General features: G+C 32.4%; 1 protein-coding gene across 5 annotated transcripts in view; it reads left to right on the forward strand.

Annotated features, from left to right (window-relative positions):
- The first annotated feature begins 5,112 nt into the window (after positions 1–5,112).
- The window catches only part of LOC140666730 (thrombospondin type-1 domain-containing protein 4), a 54,018-nt gene continuing 38,419 nt past the window's right edge, over positions 5,113–20,711 (forward strand). For 3 of the 5 annotated variants that reach the window (XM_072894234.1, XM_072894238.1, XM_072894237.1), the window contains exons 1-2: positions 5,113–5,463; positions 8,318–8,447. In XM_072894234.1, the coding sequence (XP_072750335.1) occupies positions 8,347–8,447 (101 nt within the window). In that variant the 5' untranslated portion in view covers positions 5,113–5,463; positions 8,318–8,346. Of the gene's footprint in view, positions 5,464–6,931; positions 7,092–8,317; positions 8,448–20,711 lie in introns of those variants that run through there. The other 2 variants (XM_072894235.1, XM_072894236.1) reach the window with 2 other exon arrangements.

The raw sequence follows: 20,711 nt of genomic DNA on the forward strand, positions 1-20,711 counted from the left end.
ATCACTTTACACTAACAAAGAAAATTAAAATAAAAATTAAATTAAATAGAAATTAAAATAATTCCTCACACACACACACACATACACAGAGTGTACTCTTTCTTTCTTTTATATAATATTTTAAATAAATTAAATCACACAGAAATTTTTTTAAATATCAAATTAATAAAAACTAATAAAAAAAACGTCAATTGCGATCTTTGCACAATTTATGTAATAATTTCTCAATATGAAAAGATCAAGAAAGATTTTTTTATAATACTGTCGAATCAAAAGGAAAATATTAAATCGTTTCGTATCGGTGTATTATAACGTGATCTTCGATCGGATCATATGTGCAGCGTATATTATAATCTGAAAGAAGGGCTGTTAGCCGATAAATTCTTCATCTAGGTGGAACCACTTACAAAAGGGAACACCTTTTCGTGATTGCATGCTTACGGCATGTGAAATAGTGTCCAAATTATAGGTCACGGTGTATAATTCGACGAAGCGTTGAGCAGAATCGTGCATCGCCGAAAAAAAGAAAGAATTGGGCGCGATCCAAGGAACAAGCGTACCCATTTTTCTTCGTAGATACGCGAAATCACGGCTTTTTAGAGGCTTAAATCTCTCCGAAGATCGCGCCACTAACAAGATTAAAAACCGGCAATTAATCAATTAATCGCGCGATGTTTCTTTTTGGAGTTGTAAACGACGCTTGTAAATAATATGAAGAGTTTACAGCTAAAATGACGGGATATTTTAGGACTAGATATTTTAATAAAAAAAGGAATTAAATATATATACAAATTTTATCCGTCAATATTAATAATTAACGCTACAATACAGTTATTCATAATTAATAGTACAAATCTCTAGTTCAAAACAATAATAACGAAATCATGCTTCATATCATTCAATTTCTATTTAAATTTAATAAATGTTCTTCTAGTTTAACAAATTAATTAAACCATTATTAAATTACTGTTGTTCCGAGCGATTAATTTAATTCTCTCAGTCGATCATGATTAATTATATAAATTGACTCGTGTGTAAATTATTATACTGATTGTGAGTTAAAACGTGTAAATTAACGAGTAATCAGTGACTACGTTTTAATCTCATGTGATATTTTCAAATCATTATGCAGTAACCTAGATGTATGTATAGCTTTCGAAAAATTATAATAACAAACTCGTTTGAAATATTACCGGCAAACGATCGCGTGGATTTCTCTCAAGGAGGTTAATGGAAGTCTTAAGAAGTCAGTTTTTCTTTAAGTTTCACTATATTTGTTCGTTTGAACGAGCGGCTTTATGACGTTGCGGTTTCAATTTTCCGCGTGGCGAAAGGTCCAACACCATTTGTCGATATGAAAATCAAAAGTTGTTCTCGTCGATGACTTAATGATGAAAGGAAAAGTTTCCTTGCAAATATAGATGTCAATAAATAATTTCAGACTGCAATAAATATCATCCTACATGATGGACGATTCAAAATTTATCTTAAAATTATACTTGCTTCTCTTTAATTAAATGAAAGTTAATGTACAATTCATGAAATTAAATTATACAACGCTTAGCAAGCATTTGTAAAGGCAGAGATTGAAAAGATAAAAAAGTTTTCATTATCTCCGCGACTATAATTATAAATATGTATTAAATTAATTAATTTAGAGTTTGTGAAATTATATATATTATAATATTATGATACAACTAAAGAGAATATTTTTAATTTAAATTATGATATAACAAAGATTAATACAATTTAACAACTTACTGTCTGTTTATACACGTACCTATATGGAGTTATCACATTATATCATGAGTTATTGTTTGTACGCGCGTTCAGTATGTAAATGTTGACGGATGTTGGGATGAGAAACGGTCCAAAAGACTATGATATAACCAGTTAAGGGGCTATTGGACCAAACATACGGGCTGCAATCTGGGCCCGAGGCAATGAAGTATCATGGGATGTCTCTTGCTTGTTTTATCACCTAAAATTTTTTGTAGGCTGAACTTTCTTAATGTCATCTTAATTTCAAACCTGATTATTCTTTGTATTCTTAATGTAACTTAATTTAATGTACAATTTGTAGCCTTACAATGGAAACAAAATATGATTTTTTTCTCTCATTCTATTTTATCTAATTATTCTTACGATTATTTATTTTTACGCAATAATAATTTACAATCATTTACTATTTCAAGATCTTTCTATTTCAAATTTTATTATTACATAAAGGTATTACCTTTTTTCTTGGTTATATTCTAATATTTTCAATAACTAATTTTAACCTAGTATTTTAATCTAATATTTTCAATAAATAATTTTAATTTGATTTTTAGGATTTTGAGATTTAAGATTGGAATTTTAATTAACGATATGTGAGTGTGTGTGTGTGTGTGTGGGAAGCAGGAGAGTAATAAAAGAAAGTTGTGTTCCGCATTAACCCATCAATTGAAAACCGTTGTGTTAAATAAATCGCGAAGGCGTTTATCGGCGATCAAGCGGCAGTCCATTTTCGAGGTAGAAATCTTTAGCGCCGCGTGCTGCTTTATCACCGTGAAACCGCAACTATGCGGCTTCGCGCGGATCACAATGCTTTATAATTAATAAATCACAGCGTGACTGAACTTTTATCGAAGGTCCCGACCACCTCGAAGGACGGTTATGGATGTCGCATTTTACAATAGCATTCGACAGGTAATCGTCATGACTGGTTCTTTGTTAACAGGCTTGAGCAAGACAGTCGATCGTTTGACAAGATGCGTCCACAAATTCGACGATATCTATTAAAATAGAAAAATCATGATTTTTTTAAAATTGCAAATATATTTGATATATACATATATAGAAAATATTTTACAATTATTAGTTAAATTAAAAAATAATGTGTATAATCTCTTTTAATTTAAATATTTTTTGTGCAAATATATATATAAATGTTTATATATATAAACATTTAACAAAATATATTTGTTTTAATTTTAAATATAAACATTCATATTTTGCACAAAAAATATTATATTACATATTATTTTTTAATTTAACTAATAATTGTAAAATACTTTCTATGTATTTTGCAATTTATTTCTTAGTTAAGTTCTTTTCGTTTAGGGATTTTGTTAAAGAGTGTAAAGATTTCATAAGTCATACTGTTTTATGATCTGTGACTTTAAAAATGTGTAATGTGAACGTTAAATATGCTGTAAAATGCAGTAACTGCAACTCGTTGTGTTGCAAATAAAAAAGCTCAATGTTTCGAGGGTGCAGGCAGACTACTGGTATATCACTGGTTGGATTGTTATGTCTGACAGAAAATAAATAAATGCTTGAAGTGTTCCTCGAATTATCCTACATCACATATTTATTTAGTGATGTTGCTCTTAAGTTGGAGATTGCAACCTCCAATTCAATGTTTTGATTGCAGAATCATATAATTAGAAAGTTTCAACGTCAATTTTTTATTTATTGTGTTTATTGTATTATTTTTTATTTATTAAGATACAATTTTTTGTATATTTTAAATTTTGACATTTATATAATTACATTTGTCATTTATTATTTAGATTATTTTCTCTATTTTAGGTACTTTTCTTTTTTAAAAACTTATTACGTTATTACGTTATTTCTACATTGCTATTAATTACTTTTTTTAATTTTAATTTATTACGGAGGAGAAATTTATCTTTCATAAACTATTGAAAAACTTTAAGACTGTGTTTGAACATTGAAAAAGAAGCTATATCTAACATTCACAAAGGCCGTTGATTACTAGTGGGTTAATTACCGAACTTAATTGCTTAACGTAATTGGTTCTGCATTACATTGTATCGCACGTTGTAAGACACTTCCAGTTCTCTCAACACCGTTTGCGATTCGTCATAGTATTTTACGCGCGATCCGTCGCGCTAGTGAAAAAAACTTCGTGAACGATTAGCGACGCGCGACTGGAAAGAGAAAGCGAAAAAGGGTGAACGAAAAAATAAAAAGAAAAAGGGAACGCTATGCTCGGACAGTTCTCGTTGCAACGTTGCACCTGGATGATAAAGGAAAAGCCACAAGTCTAATCTCGTAGGTAGAATTTTACGGCTCCATCCGTACCACAATTACAGTTCGTTGAACCGAGAGCGAAGGGCGCGCGAGAAAGGAAAAGGGGCACGTCGGGATTTCCGTCAGTCTATTTGGCGCGCAGATAACGCTATTTTAAACAATGCTTCCGATTATCTAGATGAGATTCACCGGTAAAATATAAGCGCGATAATGACTGATAACATAGTCAACGTGCGCGTTTGCTTTGTGTAGAAATCATCTGCATACACCATCCTAGTTGCTAGTGAACAGTTTCATTTTGAAATCCTCTCTCTGTTATTTCTTGAGAAAGAGATACAGAAATTGCGATATAATTGTATCGTATTTGTAAACCAAAATAAATGTATCTACGGAATATAAAAAAATATTACTTTACAAATAAATGCTTTTAAGATAATTAAAATATGAGATGCGTCTATGAAGAAAATTTACCTCATTATTTATATACAATATATTATTATTTCAAACTGAAATAAAAATATTATATTGCAAGTAAATATGTATTTCAAATCAATGATAATGTATAAAGCATATATAAAGCTATTATTTAATTAAAAAATTTTATTATAAAATTTATTTTCAATAAAAAGTGCAAAGAGAAATTTTTTGCAAATTTATTTTCAGTAAAAATGAAAAATATTTGAAAATTTTAGTCGTAAAAAATGTCATATTTTACAGTGAAATACTAGTTGAAAAATACAATATTCAAATCTAGTTTCTGTTTTTAAAATTTTGGCCAAAGATCAGTCATCTTGGATCAGTGTATTTATGTGTATAAATAATTCAGATATTTATTACACAACTTGTCTTCTTATTTTTAAGTCACGGATTAATTGCCGAATTATTGCCATAAGTCCCGCGGGATGAACACAGTACACGATGCGCAACCGGTGCGCGCACGGAGGGATGCGATGCGTGCGCGTCGCCTCCTCCCCCTCCTTCTTCCTTCGCTCACTCGTGTGGTCCACCACCACACCATCCCGCGGACTTATATATTTCACGGAGAGTCTCCCACTTTCGCCACTATCATTTCTGTCGCGGCGGCGTTCGTACGCGCCACACACACGCCTGGCAGTCCGTCCTTCCTGCCGAGTTCACGCGAAGACCGGAAGCTACGATCCGTTCACGCTTACGCGGTCCAACCCCTCGTACCGTACCCTCTTCGAAACCGTCACACAGTGGTGCGGTTTTTTTTTTTAACGCTATAGAAGGAGAATAATTGTGCATTTTTCTGAATTTTAAATCGAAATCGGCGACGTGTAGGCCGTTTTACACACGGGGTGCGCGAGGGTTTTATATGGGACATGTATGCCACGTGGACCGAGCCGGAAGATCCACCTGCTGCTGCCGCTATCGAGTAGGATTAGGCGAGCAGGCACGACGGTGAGTGACGAGGCAATAATACAAAGCGCTGATATGAAATTGAGGAGCACTATTTAGCAAAATCAGGAGATTTATATATTTATTTACATTTTGTGAAAAAAATGTAATCATGCTTAATCAATTTTTTAACGAATTTCTTATAAATGCTATTTATATAAAAATTATAAGATCGTAATATAAAATATAAGTGACAACTTTTAAGGAGCGTACAATTGATTGGAAGGCATGAGAAATATCGTTTCTCCATGAAAATACGCTAATTGGAAATAATATAAAAGTAGTAATTGCAAGCTTTATTTTTAGAAAAAGTTTTTCCCCATTTAATTATGTAATATCGAAAAATATAAGCATTACATTAAAATATAACATTGTAGATATAAAATCTTTTTATTGGCTTTTTCTCTCGGTACAGAGCAGTTTTATAATATTCTTTCTCAAGTATTCGACACATATGACACATATATTATTTTGCTTCTTAATACGGTCGGTATAATGCTCATGTTAATCTACGTATGTGATCTTCAAACGTGTTCACGCGTTCAAAGATCGTCTAGCGAACAAAGAGTCAAAGATGCCAAGCACGTCGACGGAAAGCCGACTTCGAGGACGCGAGACGTAGGAGGAGGACTGGGACGAATTCACCGTGAATTTTTCGTAACATAATTTATCATAGGGCCCATGTTTTTTCTCTCTCTTGCGTGCGCGCACACATAAAATACGTACTCGTATATTCTTCACAGCTGCTTACACAAATGGATCACACACGATGTCTCGCGATCAGAAAACCGCGACATAGACATAGACACCTCTCGCCGGATAGCGACTTAATATATCAGTGCTATAAATTATGCCTTTATGACTCTTATCTGACTGATTTTTCCACAAGTGCTTTATCACGTATCACGCATATAATTGCGGTTTTCCGGATTAAAATAGAATAGCTAAAATAGAATCGAGATTACATATTGGAAAACATTCGATAATTATGGAAATGATACTTACATATTTTTACATATAGAGGAAGTAATACATACTTGTGGCGATAATTATACATTTCAAGGTTTTGCTACATTAAAGATCGAGACCTTAAAAAAATGAATATGAATAATTACGAACAAATATCATTGAAAAAGCGTTATACATAATTAATAATTTTATAAAAAATTATTTTATAAATAGATAAAAGAAATTAGTAATTTACACTTTTTTGCGCTTATTTGTTGATATTTTTTTATTCGTTCATTGATCGATCTGGATACAGTTTTAAAATCTATAATATTTAATATTTAATATAATTATTAATACTGTATTACCGAATATATATTTGCTAAAGAAAGAGAGAGAAAGAAAACACAAAGTTTCACAGAGTATATGTATTGAATTTCATAGCGCGCTGTTTGTTTACATCTCTTTGTTGTCATTCACGCGCCCGAGACTCGAGCGGCAGGTACGCAGAGACGCTCTGTGTTGTCTCATTGTTAGTACTCTACGGAACGCGGTCGTGAGAAGTACCAAGAGACATGAAACGCAATCATTTCCTATTGACAATTATCAGCTAGCACGATTAATTAACTTCCACAATTTACGAGCGTATCGAAGCGACGACCTCTATTTATCTGTCAAAGTATGTAAGTACTTTGTGCGCCTACATTTCAAGTAGGGATCAAGTAGAAGTGATAAAAATCATAAAAATTGTTTTATTCGAATCTTTATTTTTATTTCATATCTTTTTCCAAGCAATTGCTTATCTCTCGTGATAAGCAAGATTATTATAATTATCTGATTTAAATAATGAAAAAATTATGACAGATCGATTATTTATTGATAATACCGTATGTATTTCGTGAGATTTTATATTATAATCTACTACGCTTGGAATATTAATTTCAAATTTATATTTTCAATAACAATATTTTAATTCATTTATATAGTTGGCGTTCATATATGATGTTCATACTTGTATATACAATCCTAATTATAAGTTATCGGAGTTATTTTCAAATGTGAAGAGTTGTGTATTCGTTTATCTGTTAAATCTTGACAGTGATGCAATCTTTATATGAATAAAATGTTATCTATTTTTTTAATATAATTTAATTATAAATAATTATACTTAATTTACTGCCAAAGTCATTGGTTTAATTATTAAATAACTTTGCTAATTAACTTCTAACCAAATAATCGTATTATTATCGTATCGCATAAAAAAATAAAAAGATAAGTTGTCAATTCAGATATCATTAATTAAGTCGGTTATTGTGCCGTGCTTTCTATTTATAATTCTTTATGTCTAAAACGATTATGATATTGCAGTGTTTAAAAGAAAACGCGTTGAATATATTATATAATATAATAATTATATAAATTATGTAATTATTAAATGTTACTAATTATATTATTAATTATTAATCATTATGTTAATTATAAATATTTAATTTATACAATAATTATGTAATATTGTATATTTAATCTAATCTTTTTATTCATTAACGTACATCTACATCATGCATTTGCGACATGTGTTGAAATAATTACTGGATCATTGACGTTCTGAGCCATTAGTGTTTTCAAGCAAGTCGTAAAGATTTAAGTGGAACTCGAAGCGAATCTAATAAGCGCCAGCTCGGCGACGGATGGCGCATTAAAGCTTGGTCGCGACGTTTGGGCGAGAAAAAAAACCGGGAAGCTTAATCTTCTGAAAGTTAAGGCGATCGGTCTGTCCAAACGACGCCTCTTTTCCCTCGCGCATTGCCCTTCGCCGCCGTTACGGGACATCGTGATTTGTTGCGTGGCGCCTTTCTTACGCTCTCTACATCATTCGTTTAATAATGAGTTTCGTCCTTCTTTTACGCAGGATGGCCTGAGCCTCGGAGCAAATCTTCCATGGACCGTCCACGAAAATCGGAGGACGACTCGCCGCTGCCGTGCATATTTCCGCGTCAACGATGCCGCCGGCGATCAGCTGTGATCAGGATGGATCTGGGGTAAGTGGGATCATTGTTTTAGTATCTTTTACTAAAACGCGCATGTGTAGTAGTAGAAGTAATATAACTTCACAAATGTGCGAATAAAAGTGCTATAAAATACTATAAATTTAACGCAAAACGAAAACAGCTAAGTAGCAAGCAAAATAGATCGAAAATAGAACGATATAGTATATATAATGATTCCGTTATCTGAATGTACAGCTTAAAGCAGATATGATTCATGTATGAATTTAAAATTTAATTGGTACGAATTTATGAGTCAGAACAATAACTTATTATTTTTAAACTCGATCGTGTTAGAATTAGAAAAAAAATAGTAAAATATCAAAAATGAAAAGAATATAACATATTGAGGAGAAATATGTAAAAATTTGAAATTTTATTTTACGTTTTAAATTTTATTTTAGTTTTGAACTTTTTGAAAACAAAACTGTATATTTAAATTATTCAAGATATTCCCATTGAACATATGTTCGAGCCAGACATCTTGTGTGGCATCGAGCTTCACCTTCGAAAAACACACAGACTTGAGATATGGCTTGAAAACGCGCTTTCTACGTGCAAAATATGAAGCGCATTCGTGGTACATACATTGAGAGTAACTCGCTGCACGCGAGTGAGTTACGATATAATTAGGCGCCGGTATGCAAAACGAGAGATACTCGATAAAGCACTGATGAATTTATACGGTCCGTTAAAAGTAGCGATTAAAGCAGGACGTTTATAGCATCTCTTATTTCTTAATCTTTAAATATGTGGCAGAATTTGTAACACACATTGTTAAAATAAATTTATACGACTTAACAGAGAACAGTAGGATTTCGAAATAATAATATAAGAAAGCTACGATTTAAAATAATATAAAAATTTTAAAAAAGTAGTGTAAAAGGATATTCTAAAAATTTTTTAAATTTATTTTTTTGAGAATTCGGAAAAAATCGGAAAAAAGAACTGTTTATTCTTACATAAAAATAATTTTTCAATAATTTTATTTTCTTTGAATTGATAAGTTCTTATTAAATCGCAGAGCTAGAATCGTCTAAAATCATCCGCAGTAGCGTAATATGCTCGTAATGATGGCGTGTAATTCGAACCACCATGGTGTTATTTTGCTCAATCTTATACGGGAGGGAGATAAAAGATCGAACGAGTAAGAGAGCATCTAGGTATATTCCCGTGCAAATCGATAACTCGTCATCTTAACGATATCTCTTTTCCCTTGTCGTTCTACGCGGCGAGTACGTCTGGTGATTTATTTTAATTCGTGGATATCTTATAATAATTTTCTTGATGTGTGTATTTTGCGCGCGCAAGTCCGCAAAACGGGACATCAGACATCAATCGTCGTCCTCGTTACTTTCGATGCTTCGGGCACACAGTTCCTTGTTGTTCGCGGCCGTCTCCTTTATACCGTGCGTATGCCAATATGTCGGTGCATAATTACCGGTTTTCGATCAGTTAATAAGTGCATTTCCACGTCTCTTGAAAAAACGCACAGCTCTGTTTCTCCCGGTCGCTGTCTCTCGTTCGATTTTTCTTTCGAGACGTGCTTCCGCATGAAATCCATTTCTTATGCCCTAATTTTTATTCTGACGTTATCTGCTAATTGAAAATATAGAATTTTAGAAAATTAAAAGTTTTAAGTAAATTTTCTTTGCATTTCTCTCTTTTAGAAAAATATTAATTTACTTGGAAAAACTACAGTATACTTATTATAGTTGTTCTGTATTTTGTATAACTTGGTTTATATATCAAGTTTTCACGTTATTATATTAAATTTGTAGTTATAGATACATATAATTAAAACATATACATTATAATTATAATCAAAACACGTGATACACAATTTAAAAGTTGATGTTTCAGTTTTTATTTAAGGAACGTTGTTTAGTAATTTTTTCTGCAATTATTTTTTTTTTTATATAGGGACGAATTAAACATTTTAAAATTATTAAAATTTACTACAATATCTTTTGATACAAATTATTTTCATGCATCAGAAACAGAAAAATTGTGAATTTTTGAGAAATTCTCCACTTTTTTATATGGAATTTCTCTATGGTATGAAATAAGTGCTAATTATTCCTGTTTTAATTACAGCGGAGAATAACTATAGCACATAAAAATTTCCGCAGCGGGGTTATTAAATTTCAGCTTTAACAGTGAAAACGGACACAAAGCGTAGAAATGCGAAAAATTAGCCATGCCATATTGCGGTTATCTGCTATCTCGTGCAAGTATTTCGTTACTGAGATAAAAGCACTTTCTTTTTCCATCAGAAAATAGGTATATATTTTATAATACACTGCACAGAATTAATTATAAAAATAATATAATTCCCGTTTTTAATTTTGCAAATATCGAAATAATTTTTATACTTTCTAGAATTTAACACAATCGTTTATGAATATATCTTTATTTTACTAAACAAGTATAAATTATAATAATGATTTTAATTGATACATTATATTCCTTGAATCTTTACAAACCACTTCAATATATGTATAATACGTAAGTCAGCTATCACATAACGTCGACACATTCAAGTAAGAATAAAATATTTTATATATTAACCCGTTTCTCAAGATGATTCAAAACCGCGGGGGGTTAAATCACTTGGCTACCTCGCGAACGTGCTTTTATGCTTTTAAGCGCTATAACGAATAAAATCATTCGACGCGTTTCAAGAGCCCGTACGTCGCTCATCGACGTTGACACCCGTGAAGGTACAATAACTCGTACATCACTCTACAACGTTAATCCCATAGCGGCGAGTGAATGAATCTTCTCGGAAAAAAATAAATATGAACAATAAGCAATCTGTAGCAAGTTCATGTAGTAATTACATAGAGTCTGGACGATACGATTACGATGTCCTGTGGCTCACATGCAGTATATTATGTGCAGTGTATTATATACGGTAAGCTACCATTTATCGAGACGGATATACTACAAAGCATTCCAAAATTTTTATACTTCTCTGATTTATTTATTTTCGAAAGAAAACTAAGCCAGGTTTTAAATTACAGACAATTGAGTAGAATACACAATTCACAATTTTTAGTGAATTACATCTTAACGATATGAAAAACTAACAAAAATTTATTTCTTGACTAATATTAAACAAATTTTTTTAAATAAAATTTTAATTTGAGATTTAATCGTGAAAATATTTAAATTAGGAATAGAGATATTTCTTTGTCTTGGTAGTTTTGGTTGAAAATTTTTACATGAAAAAACTCGATATTTCTGTAACATCCTGTACTAATCGTTTTGTGTATGGAAAAACTTGGTATCTTTGCATTCTGTATTTATGTATTACATATGTAGCATGTCTAAATGTGCGGACGCAGAAATATTTACTATTGATGACAGCTTTTTCTCTAATAAACTATTATCACATATTATTAGAAAAGGAAAAGAATCAAACCAAACACACACAAGTTTTTAACAAATACACATACTATATGAGTGATTTCTTGTAGAAAGAGAAGGTTGACAATTTATTTGTCATATTAATCACATATTATATATGTAAAAAAATTTACAAATAATTTATTTATAAAACTTTATAAAATTTTTGAATATTTAAAAATAAATTTAATTATAATCGATTCGCAATGTTTTTCAATATTTTTATTTTTACGAACGATTTGTAAATCATAACGTGTGTGTGCCATACGCAGAAGTAAACACGAACGTGTGCACAAAAATGCATATATAACATTCTTTATACATGCGCTTCTTTATTATATGGTGTATGGGGTCAACGAACGATAACCTGAAATGAACGAGAGCGGATGGTTAAGTCGCGAGGCGCAAATTCAAAACCAAGGTACAGAGAGCGCGATGTGATTAATATTGATTATTTACGATGCATTGCACTCGCGGACGTAGAAGCGAGGAGCTTAATCATACGGCGACGACGACCGGACGAACGGATACGTAAACGTCACATGTATGTACGCATTTTACGTCCATTAGCCGCGCCTCGAAAACGAACGTGTCAGAAATCTGAAGGGCAGCCGGCACGCCACGCCGCGACGTGCGAACGTCTTTTGATCTTCGCCGCCGTACGCGCGAAATGCGTAGACACCCGCGTTTCCACGTCGCGCATCCCGCCGAGATGCACCTGTACGCGATCGGATCGCGTTAACGTTTTGCGTCGTGCATTTTTTAATCCGTCAGTACTCTAATCACAAAAGATCCTCATGACGAGAAGCTGCCACTTTTAATGAATAAATGATCATATACGCGAAATACCATACGTTATAAACGCGAATAAGTTTAAAAAAAAAAAATCGATATTAAAATATAGGTTGGAGGCGTTTTTGCGTTGCATTTGTATCGAAGAATTGCAAATATATTCATTTATCTCCAAATACATATTTCATGACTCTCATATGAAAAATATTCTGATAATTTTATAAAACGATAGGTCAAAATGTATGTATGACCGCATTTTTGCAATAGCAAATATTTTTATTCTTCTACAATAAGATAATTATATAAAATATAACTCGTGTTAAATTTATTTAATATGTAACAAAAAGAAAAAGAAACAGTTTCATTAGTCAGTCTTTTTATCCGTCTGTTTTATCTCATAATAGTTTTATTGATATATATATATAATAGATATATTATTTTACAATGAAAAGAGATATTTAATTTATTTTATAATAATGGAAAAAAATTAATATAACTTGTGAACATATAACTTGTTTGATCTTTTATCATTAGATCATCATTAAAATCTTTGTCACAGGCATATACGTGTATTTATTAAAGGCGACGTAAATTTGAAGCAAAATTACGTGTTTTCAGAATCATCTACGCGTGCAATTAATAACTCACGATGGCGGCCGATTAATATCATTAGACGGTGTAATAGAGCGTTGTATCTTTGCCACTCTGTTAAAGGTTTTAATGATACTCGAAGCAGACTCGCCACAAATTGTAAATTGAGCGTTTCTATTTTGCGTGAACGCGCGTCTTGATCAATTTATTTCGAGGCAATATTGAAGCCTCTTGCAAAAGAGAAAGAGAGAACATCCTAGCAGAATGAAAGATAGGAACGCCGCAAAATGAACTCGTCTCACGAGTATATTAATACAAGAAATACTATTCATAAATCGAATAGGTCTTAAAGCCAATTCATAGTATCTCTCGGCGTGTAATCACCTCGTAATTTTCATCGGAGAATTCCTTTTTTCTTTGCGGCCGCGTATTTACGAATATCGACGTTGCATGCATGATGACGTTTTAGCAAGGCTGGGATATACGAAATGAAATTGCGAGTTGCGTTAACGAAAATTATTTATTCTAATCTTCGAGATAATAAACTGTATGCAGTTAGTCCTTTTTAATAATTGTTTCGAAAATTATATCGTTACAATCTATTTTAAAAAATGTTAAAGCTTATGAATGTAAAAGAAATATGAATATGTACATGTATTTATTAAAATAATGTATCTTCGTATACATATGTGAACGATAAAAGTATACAGAATAAGAGAATAAAAAAACCTTTTTTTTTTTTTTTTTTTAAATATGAACATCACACATTTATGAAAAGTATATTTTTGAAAAATTATTATTGGATAATTATAAATTCTGATGCGATTGCATTTCAGCTTTCTTTCGTAGAATGGTTATCTTTCTTCGCTCGCGAATAACATTAATCTTCCAAGAGTGAAATTCGCGTTGAAATCATGGGCGGGTTGCAGCTATTGTCAAGTGCATATTTCTCCGTCATGAAATCACGCACGCATGAATCGCGGTGTGCTTTGTCGGTTCGAGTATGTCGAGACGCCGACTCGGCCCTCTCACGAATTCGTTATCGAAGACTCGGTAAGTCGATTTCCATGTCGTTATCTGGGTCTATTAAAGACAGTTGTGATTACATGACACCGACCGTTAATATGCTGCATAATTTTTCTCGATCTCGATGTCCCACATTCATGTTTTTTTTTTTTTTCTTCAAGAAAAGAACATCTTTATATATTCTTATTTTAAGCTTCAATATTTATGACTTACGGACTTATTCAAACAAATTGATCAAATTAAAAAAAAATATATTAAAGAAAAATCTACATATGTTTTTAATTTTAATGAAATATATATGTATATGTCAATTATATACTAGATATTAATTAATGATGAAACATTAATTGAAAAACTAATAATTCCTTATGTTAATTAATGAAAAATTGTTGCTAATAACATTATTAAATACCAAATAACAGAATACAGGGTTAGATAAAATTTATATAGCGATGCATTGCTTCTGTTATTACATTCTCAGGTTGCGTTCCCGGAAAGGAGTGCAGCGAGTAATGGACATCGTGCGTCATGATCAGACATCCGTAAACGGGATGCACTCGCTTTGCACCCGTGCTCCTTGTTTCTCGCGACCAACGTGTCGAACAGGTGGTTGCGATGCAAACTGAGAGAATTTAAAATATATAGTCGATCCTGTAGCAGCTAGGAAATTGCACGACTCCCATTCGATTTCGTTTCGCCATTAAAGGTACTCGTTGCGATAGAATTCGAGTGGAATGATTTTTGCTGTGAATAAATCATTTGCGAACTGTTGTGTTAAAACGCATTTAAGTTTTGTTACATTATACATATAATATTTCACTTGTAAGAGATTTAGTGTCCGTCACTCTTATTGATTTCACCTTATTTGCGAATGTTATGGTACTGAAATTACATTATATTACTTTTAACTGATCTCTCGTAATATTCATGACTTTTGACTCATCTAAGATTTTATAATATTTTTAACAAATTGATTAATGATTTAAGACAATATTATTAAACTTGTTTTTTTTTTGTGGGTGAAATAAAATTGTTAAATAAAACGATTTAGAGAACGATTATAAAAGATGGAAAAACGCTATATGAGGAGATAGGAAAGGATAATGGAGATGTGTAATAGAATTTCACCGAAGACCTGTATTTATATTGAAAGCATAAAGCGAACAGATTTATCTGCGTGCGGTCGCTTCCGGTGATCGATAATTTTCTAAGCTCCTCTTAAATAATCTGCGCCTACTCGCTTATTTCTCGCGGCTATTTGTGTCCACTGCGATGCAACGCGTGTTGCCGCAAGCGAGTCATTGACTTTCGTTTACATCAAGCAGCTCCGCTGACAGAAGTTTGACAGTGCGCGCAAAACGCTGATTTTTTTTTGGCAATTATGTGCAATTTAAGCATCGTTTAACATACACTAATGCACGCGTCAGACTTTTGTGTCTCGAGAAGACTCATACCCCATTACCAGCATTGTGCCTGCACATCGGCTAGTCATCGTTCAACTACACTAAATGCAATATCGGGTTGCAATACCGATCGTGACGATGACTCGATGACGTTCATTCACGCTATTGCGCACATCTTGACAGAGATGCGTGCATTGTTTACAATTGCATTTGTCATAGAGTGAGTCTAACTCTTGATGCGATCGATTATGTTGAGTCTCCTTTCAGAATTGAAATTTTAATTTATTATTTATATATATAATATATTAATAATTTTAATATATATTTTTTCAAAGTTTAAATCAAATTCTTTCGAATGATGTTAAAAATATTTATTTTAATCAAGGTGATTTTTAAGTATTTGTTTCTTTTGTCAGTTTTTTAGTATAAATATGTCTTATTGTTAGAGAAAATAAATATAATATGTATCTATATTATTCTTATTACTATATTTTTCAATTTTAAATATATAAAATGTTTTTTTACACGCACTGTTAATATTGGCAAATATGATAGTACACCGAGAATGAACTCAAAGGAACAAACTTTATCACGTAGCACGAAACAGGAACAGTATATAAATTTATTAGAGAATAAACAGTTGTTTCTAGTATTAATCAAAAGCACCGCGGACGCGCATGAAGCCCGCTGTGAAGAGAATCAATCAAAATGAAACTAATTTCATTGGAAGAACTTGAAATTGCGAGTTTCCCGTCACGAAATTTCTAGTGGTGCACGTCAAACGAATCTCGGGGGAATTGCGGTGGCCACTCGGAAATTCCATCTAACGCGGGCAACGAATCGCGGCGTCGGGTTGCATCGTGCCAACCGACTGCATGTTTAATGCTGCGATGCATCCGCGGTGCTCTCTCTTCTAGTTCGCTATCAATTCAGATCCCGAACGATCCTCTCGTTGTTTCATTCATTTCGCTTTGTCGGCATCGATTGCGGTTCTTCTCTTCACATAGAACCTATTATCGCACAAAGGAACGCGCGATTCGACATGCGACTGTCGAAATTCGCATGTTACGTACGCGCTAATAGAATACGCATCGCACGCGTATCCTCTGAAAATTTTCGCCAAAGGAGAGTAGAAATTGTTTCCTATGTGTTTTATAAAAAATAATGATGGAGAATAATCTGTTTCTCTTTCTAAACACTTTGTTGAAATGCATATACAATTTTTCATCTATAAATGTTTTGTTTCGCGCGTTAATTCAATTATAATTAAATGAAAAAAAAAATAAATAAATAAATATAGATACATTGAATTTCGAATATTAAAACACAAGTATTCCTCGCGCGTAACGTAATGAATAAAGAACGAGGTTGAAATTCTATGAAAGTCGAGAAACAAATTATACCGACGAGAAGTTGCAATGCGTATCTCCAAATAAACGCAAACTCGCGTCTCTCCGAGAAACGGGAGCTCTAAATTACTCAGTGCCAGGCTCGCGCGTGCAAGCGAGTTTAGAGACCTCCGTGCATTATCAACGGGTCAAGAGCATCAATTTACCACTTTGAGCGATGCGTTTACACTGCGTTAACATAGCGTTCACTCGCCTGCTCGTTCGTCCATCCGTTGCGTAGAGGAGGCGTTAACGGCTTTACTTAAGCGCGGAATCACGAGTAGCAGGCGCGAGTTGCCTGGGTACTCCGACTTTCTTTCGATCTCTTCGTCGGCTGAAACAGATTTGAGCTGATCTGCTTGCGTCAGGCTAATCGCATCGGCGACGACAAGACTCCCATCAACCGCCGGATATTGACGGGAAGGCTGCCGTCGCGCCGGTTCTCGCTTTTTGCCGCCGTTATTTATAGCGGATTTACATAGCCTCTCCTCAAACTCGTCACGAACTTTTATCGCAGAGCCTGTAATTTACAGCGCGCGCGATCGACGAGCAGCAGGCCCGTTTTAGCTTTAATACCTTCGGCGTCCCCGTCCCGATATCTTCGATAGCGATCCCGATTGAACTCGGGACGATCGGTAGTAGCATGAGAGATCAATTTTAATTCAATTTAAAAATTATTATTAATGGCTTCGTCAATGAGGTGCCGCTTTTCATGGCAAATTTTTGCATTTTCAATGACGTTATATACTTTAAATTCATAGAGATTTTATTAAATTAAGTTAATAACAGTTAAAAAGAATATTAAGAAGTCAATCGAGAGTTGAATTTAGTTTAAGAGTTTTATTAACTGATTCAGTTAAAATTGCAATTAGACATTAATAATTTATAATGTAGAGGATAGTTGTGTAAGCTTAAAATATTGTAGAAGTATTACTGTATCTTATATAATAATTATTTAATTTATTTAAACATATAAAATATTTTTATTTAATATACATATATATACATTTTTTTTACGATAACAAGTTTTTAACATACAAAAGTGTTCAAAATTTTGTTTAATCTAAAATACTTAAGAGACAGATAAGTGTTTGATTAATTCTTATTTAAAAGTCATTTATCTTATCAAATATGATGTAAGTCTCATATCGAATTTTTTTTTAAGTTTTTGTTACATTCTGCAAAACACAACCATCCAAACATTGGCCAAATCTAATTAACATAAAATATCGTATAACAATGTAATCATGATGAGTAGCCACGTCGTGTCGTGCACGTGTTTGGGCGACGTTGCACTCGAACGTGCAGCGATAACGTCATTTCCTCACCTACTCTGATGTGACGGCGATAAGTGTAAATCGTGTAAACCTCACGCAACATATAACATTTATAAACTTCTCCCTTGATTGTATGGGCAACGCATACAACGCGGCTATTGTGCATCGAGCGGGCGGTTCGGGGACGCCGGCGTCATAAGATAATTTTGAAAAAAATGGGTTACACGGTTCTTATCTGCCCCGACGGGTTTTATGACGGTCCGACGAACTCGACGAACGGCGTCGCCGACTTTGTTGTCGCGCCAGAGTCGGATCTAACATGCAAAGTTGTCGGAAAAGTCGTGATTCTAATAAGTATTCCTTAAAGTTAGTTCAAAAATAAAAGTCTAATATGATACAAACACAGCCGGGCAATTAAAATTTTTGTATAATTGCAGTTTATTTATTGTATTGGTATTAGAAATATATTTATTTTGCTATGTAAATCAAAATTTAGTTGAAATAGCAGTAATTCCTGCATCGATTCAGAATATAAATGTGCGAATGAGTTATAAATAAAATTAATTAAATGTAAAAATACATTACATACACCATAATTATAAAATAAATTATAACCATAATATTAAAAATAAAAAGTAAAAAGAAATTTTTTAATCTTGATCTCTTAATCATGATAAATATTTCACATCGGAGTCAATCTTACATTTTGTGTGTACACAAAAATAAATATTAATAATAATAAAAACATAACAAAAGACGTATTTAAGATATAAGCTATCGCATAAAACGATGAAAGAACTTGGGGTGTGCACTTGTTAGATAAGACTCGGAGAAATGTCATTTATAATTGGTTGCAACAGGGTCACCGCGTCGCTTAATCTCGATAGAAATTGCAAAATGATTTCTCGGATTCGCGAATGTATTGATCGTGTTTGACGTCACGATTCGGCACGTGATAACTTATATCGTTAGAAATTTTAACTTAAGAATTAATTCTCGAGAATTGTTTCAATTGTTTTGCATTAAAACATATGAAAGATTAATTATCTTTCATTTTATAATTTTAATCTGTGTACACAACATATTTGAATTTCTTTATCCATAACAAGGAATAATATATTGTCAATGATGTAATTAAATAATTTGCAAATGCGTATGTATTTGATATTCAATTCGCATTTCATTAGCACATGTATATGATTTCATAAACACATTATTGGTTATGTTCCATACGTATCTTAATTAGACACATGAATACCATAATGTAAGTTATTAAAGGAATATATGATATTGAATTTGTGTTGCTATTTCTGTTTTTGATGCTTTATAGCGTACGAGAATAAATGTTAGATTGTTGTGTAGTATCTCTTTGTTTTTTATACATAAAAAAATATATTGGTTTTCATATTTTTTTAAATAATGGATTATATAGAAATGTAGAAAATTTTCCATTTATATGTTGAAATAGAAATTTTTAATTAAATATAAATATAATAAAAATATTTTTGTTTATATCATCCGTTAATATAACTATCAGTTATTTAACAGCTAACTCATTAGGGATAAGAGTAAACCACGATATTAAGAAAGATATTTTTTTATTTTTGCAAAAATATATATTGAGTATAAAAATAATAATCCGTATTAACTCATATTTTCATTATTTATAAATTATTTTATTCGCTATGTATTTTTCATTTATTATCAATATTTATTTTCGTACGCGAGTTGCAAGATTGAATCGAGATTGATGAGACCGACGTAGAATATTCATCATCGCTAAGACAAATCAAATTTTTTAAACATTTTCCATGTTCCATCAATTTCATTTATGAATTCGTAATTTCATCATTCATTCGATGAATATCTTCGCACGCGTGTCCCGAACGGATGTGGTTGTTAGCGCTGTTTCAGCAGTTGCAAAATCACAACGCATTACTATGTTCCCTATGGAATCACACATTACGACGTGACTATAAACCGTTCTGTGCGTGACATACCGCAACTTGACTAGGAAAACCAGCGATTTCCGGCATAACGTTATGTGCGCGCGTCTATTTTGAGACGTTTGTAATAACAACACGGGGATGACGCGCTAAAATGACTTTTCTGCGGTAACATTCGAAAGGAAATTGCACGAAACTTTGTGTAATTTTATATCACACTGTAACTAATTATACAATTTCAAAAAAAAATTTATTGCAAATGTAGGTGTGTGTATACACATCTTTTTTTAACTTGATACATCCATATTATCACATATCGCAGAGTATGTATGCGTGTGTGTTTTACAAGAACCGAAAAATATAGAAATAAAAAAATAGCAAGAAATTTACTTTATTTTAAATCCCAACGCGTTAACGAAAATAA

The sequence above is a fragment of the Anoplolepis gracilipes genome, chromosome 6 (assembly GCF_047496725.1).
Source record: "Anoplolepis gracilipes chromosome 6, ASM4749672v1, whole genome shotgun sequence".
NCBI lineage: Eukaryota > Metazoa > Arthropoda > Insecta > Hymenoptera > Formicidae > Anoplolepis > Anoplolepis gracilipes.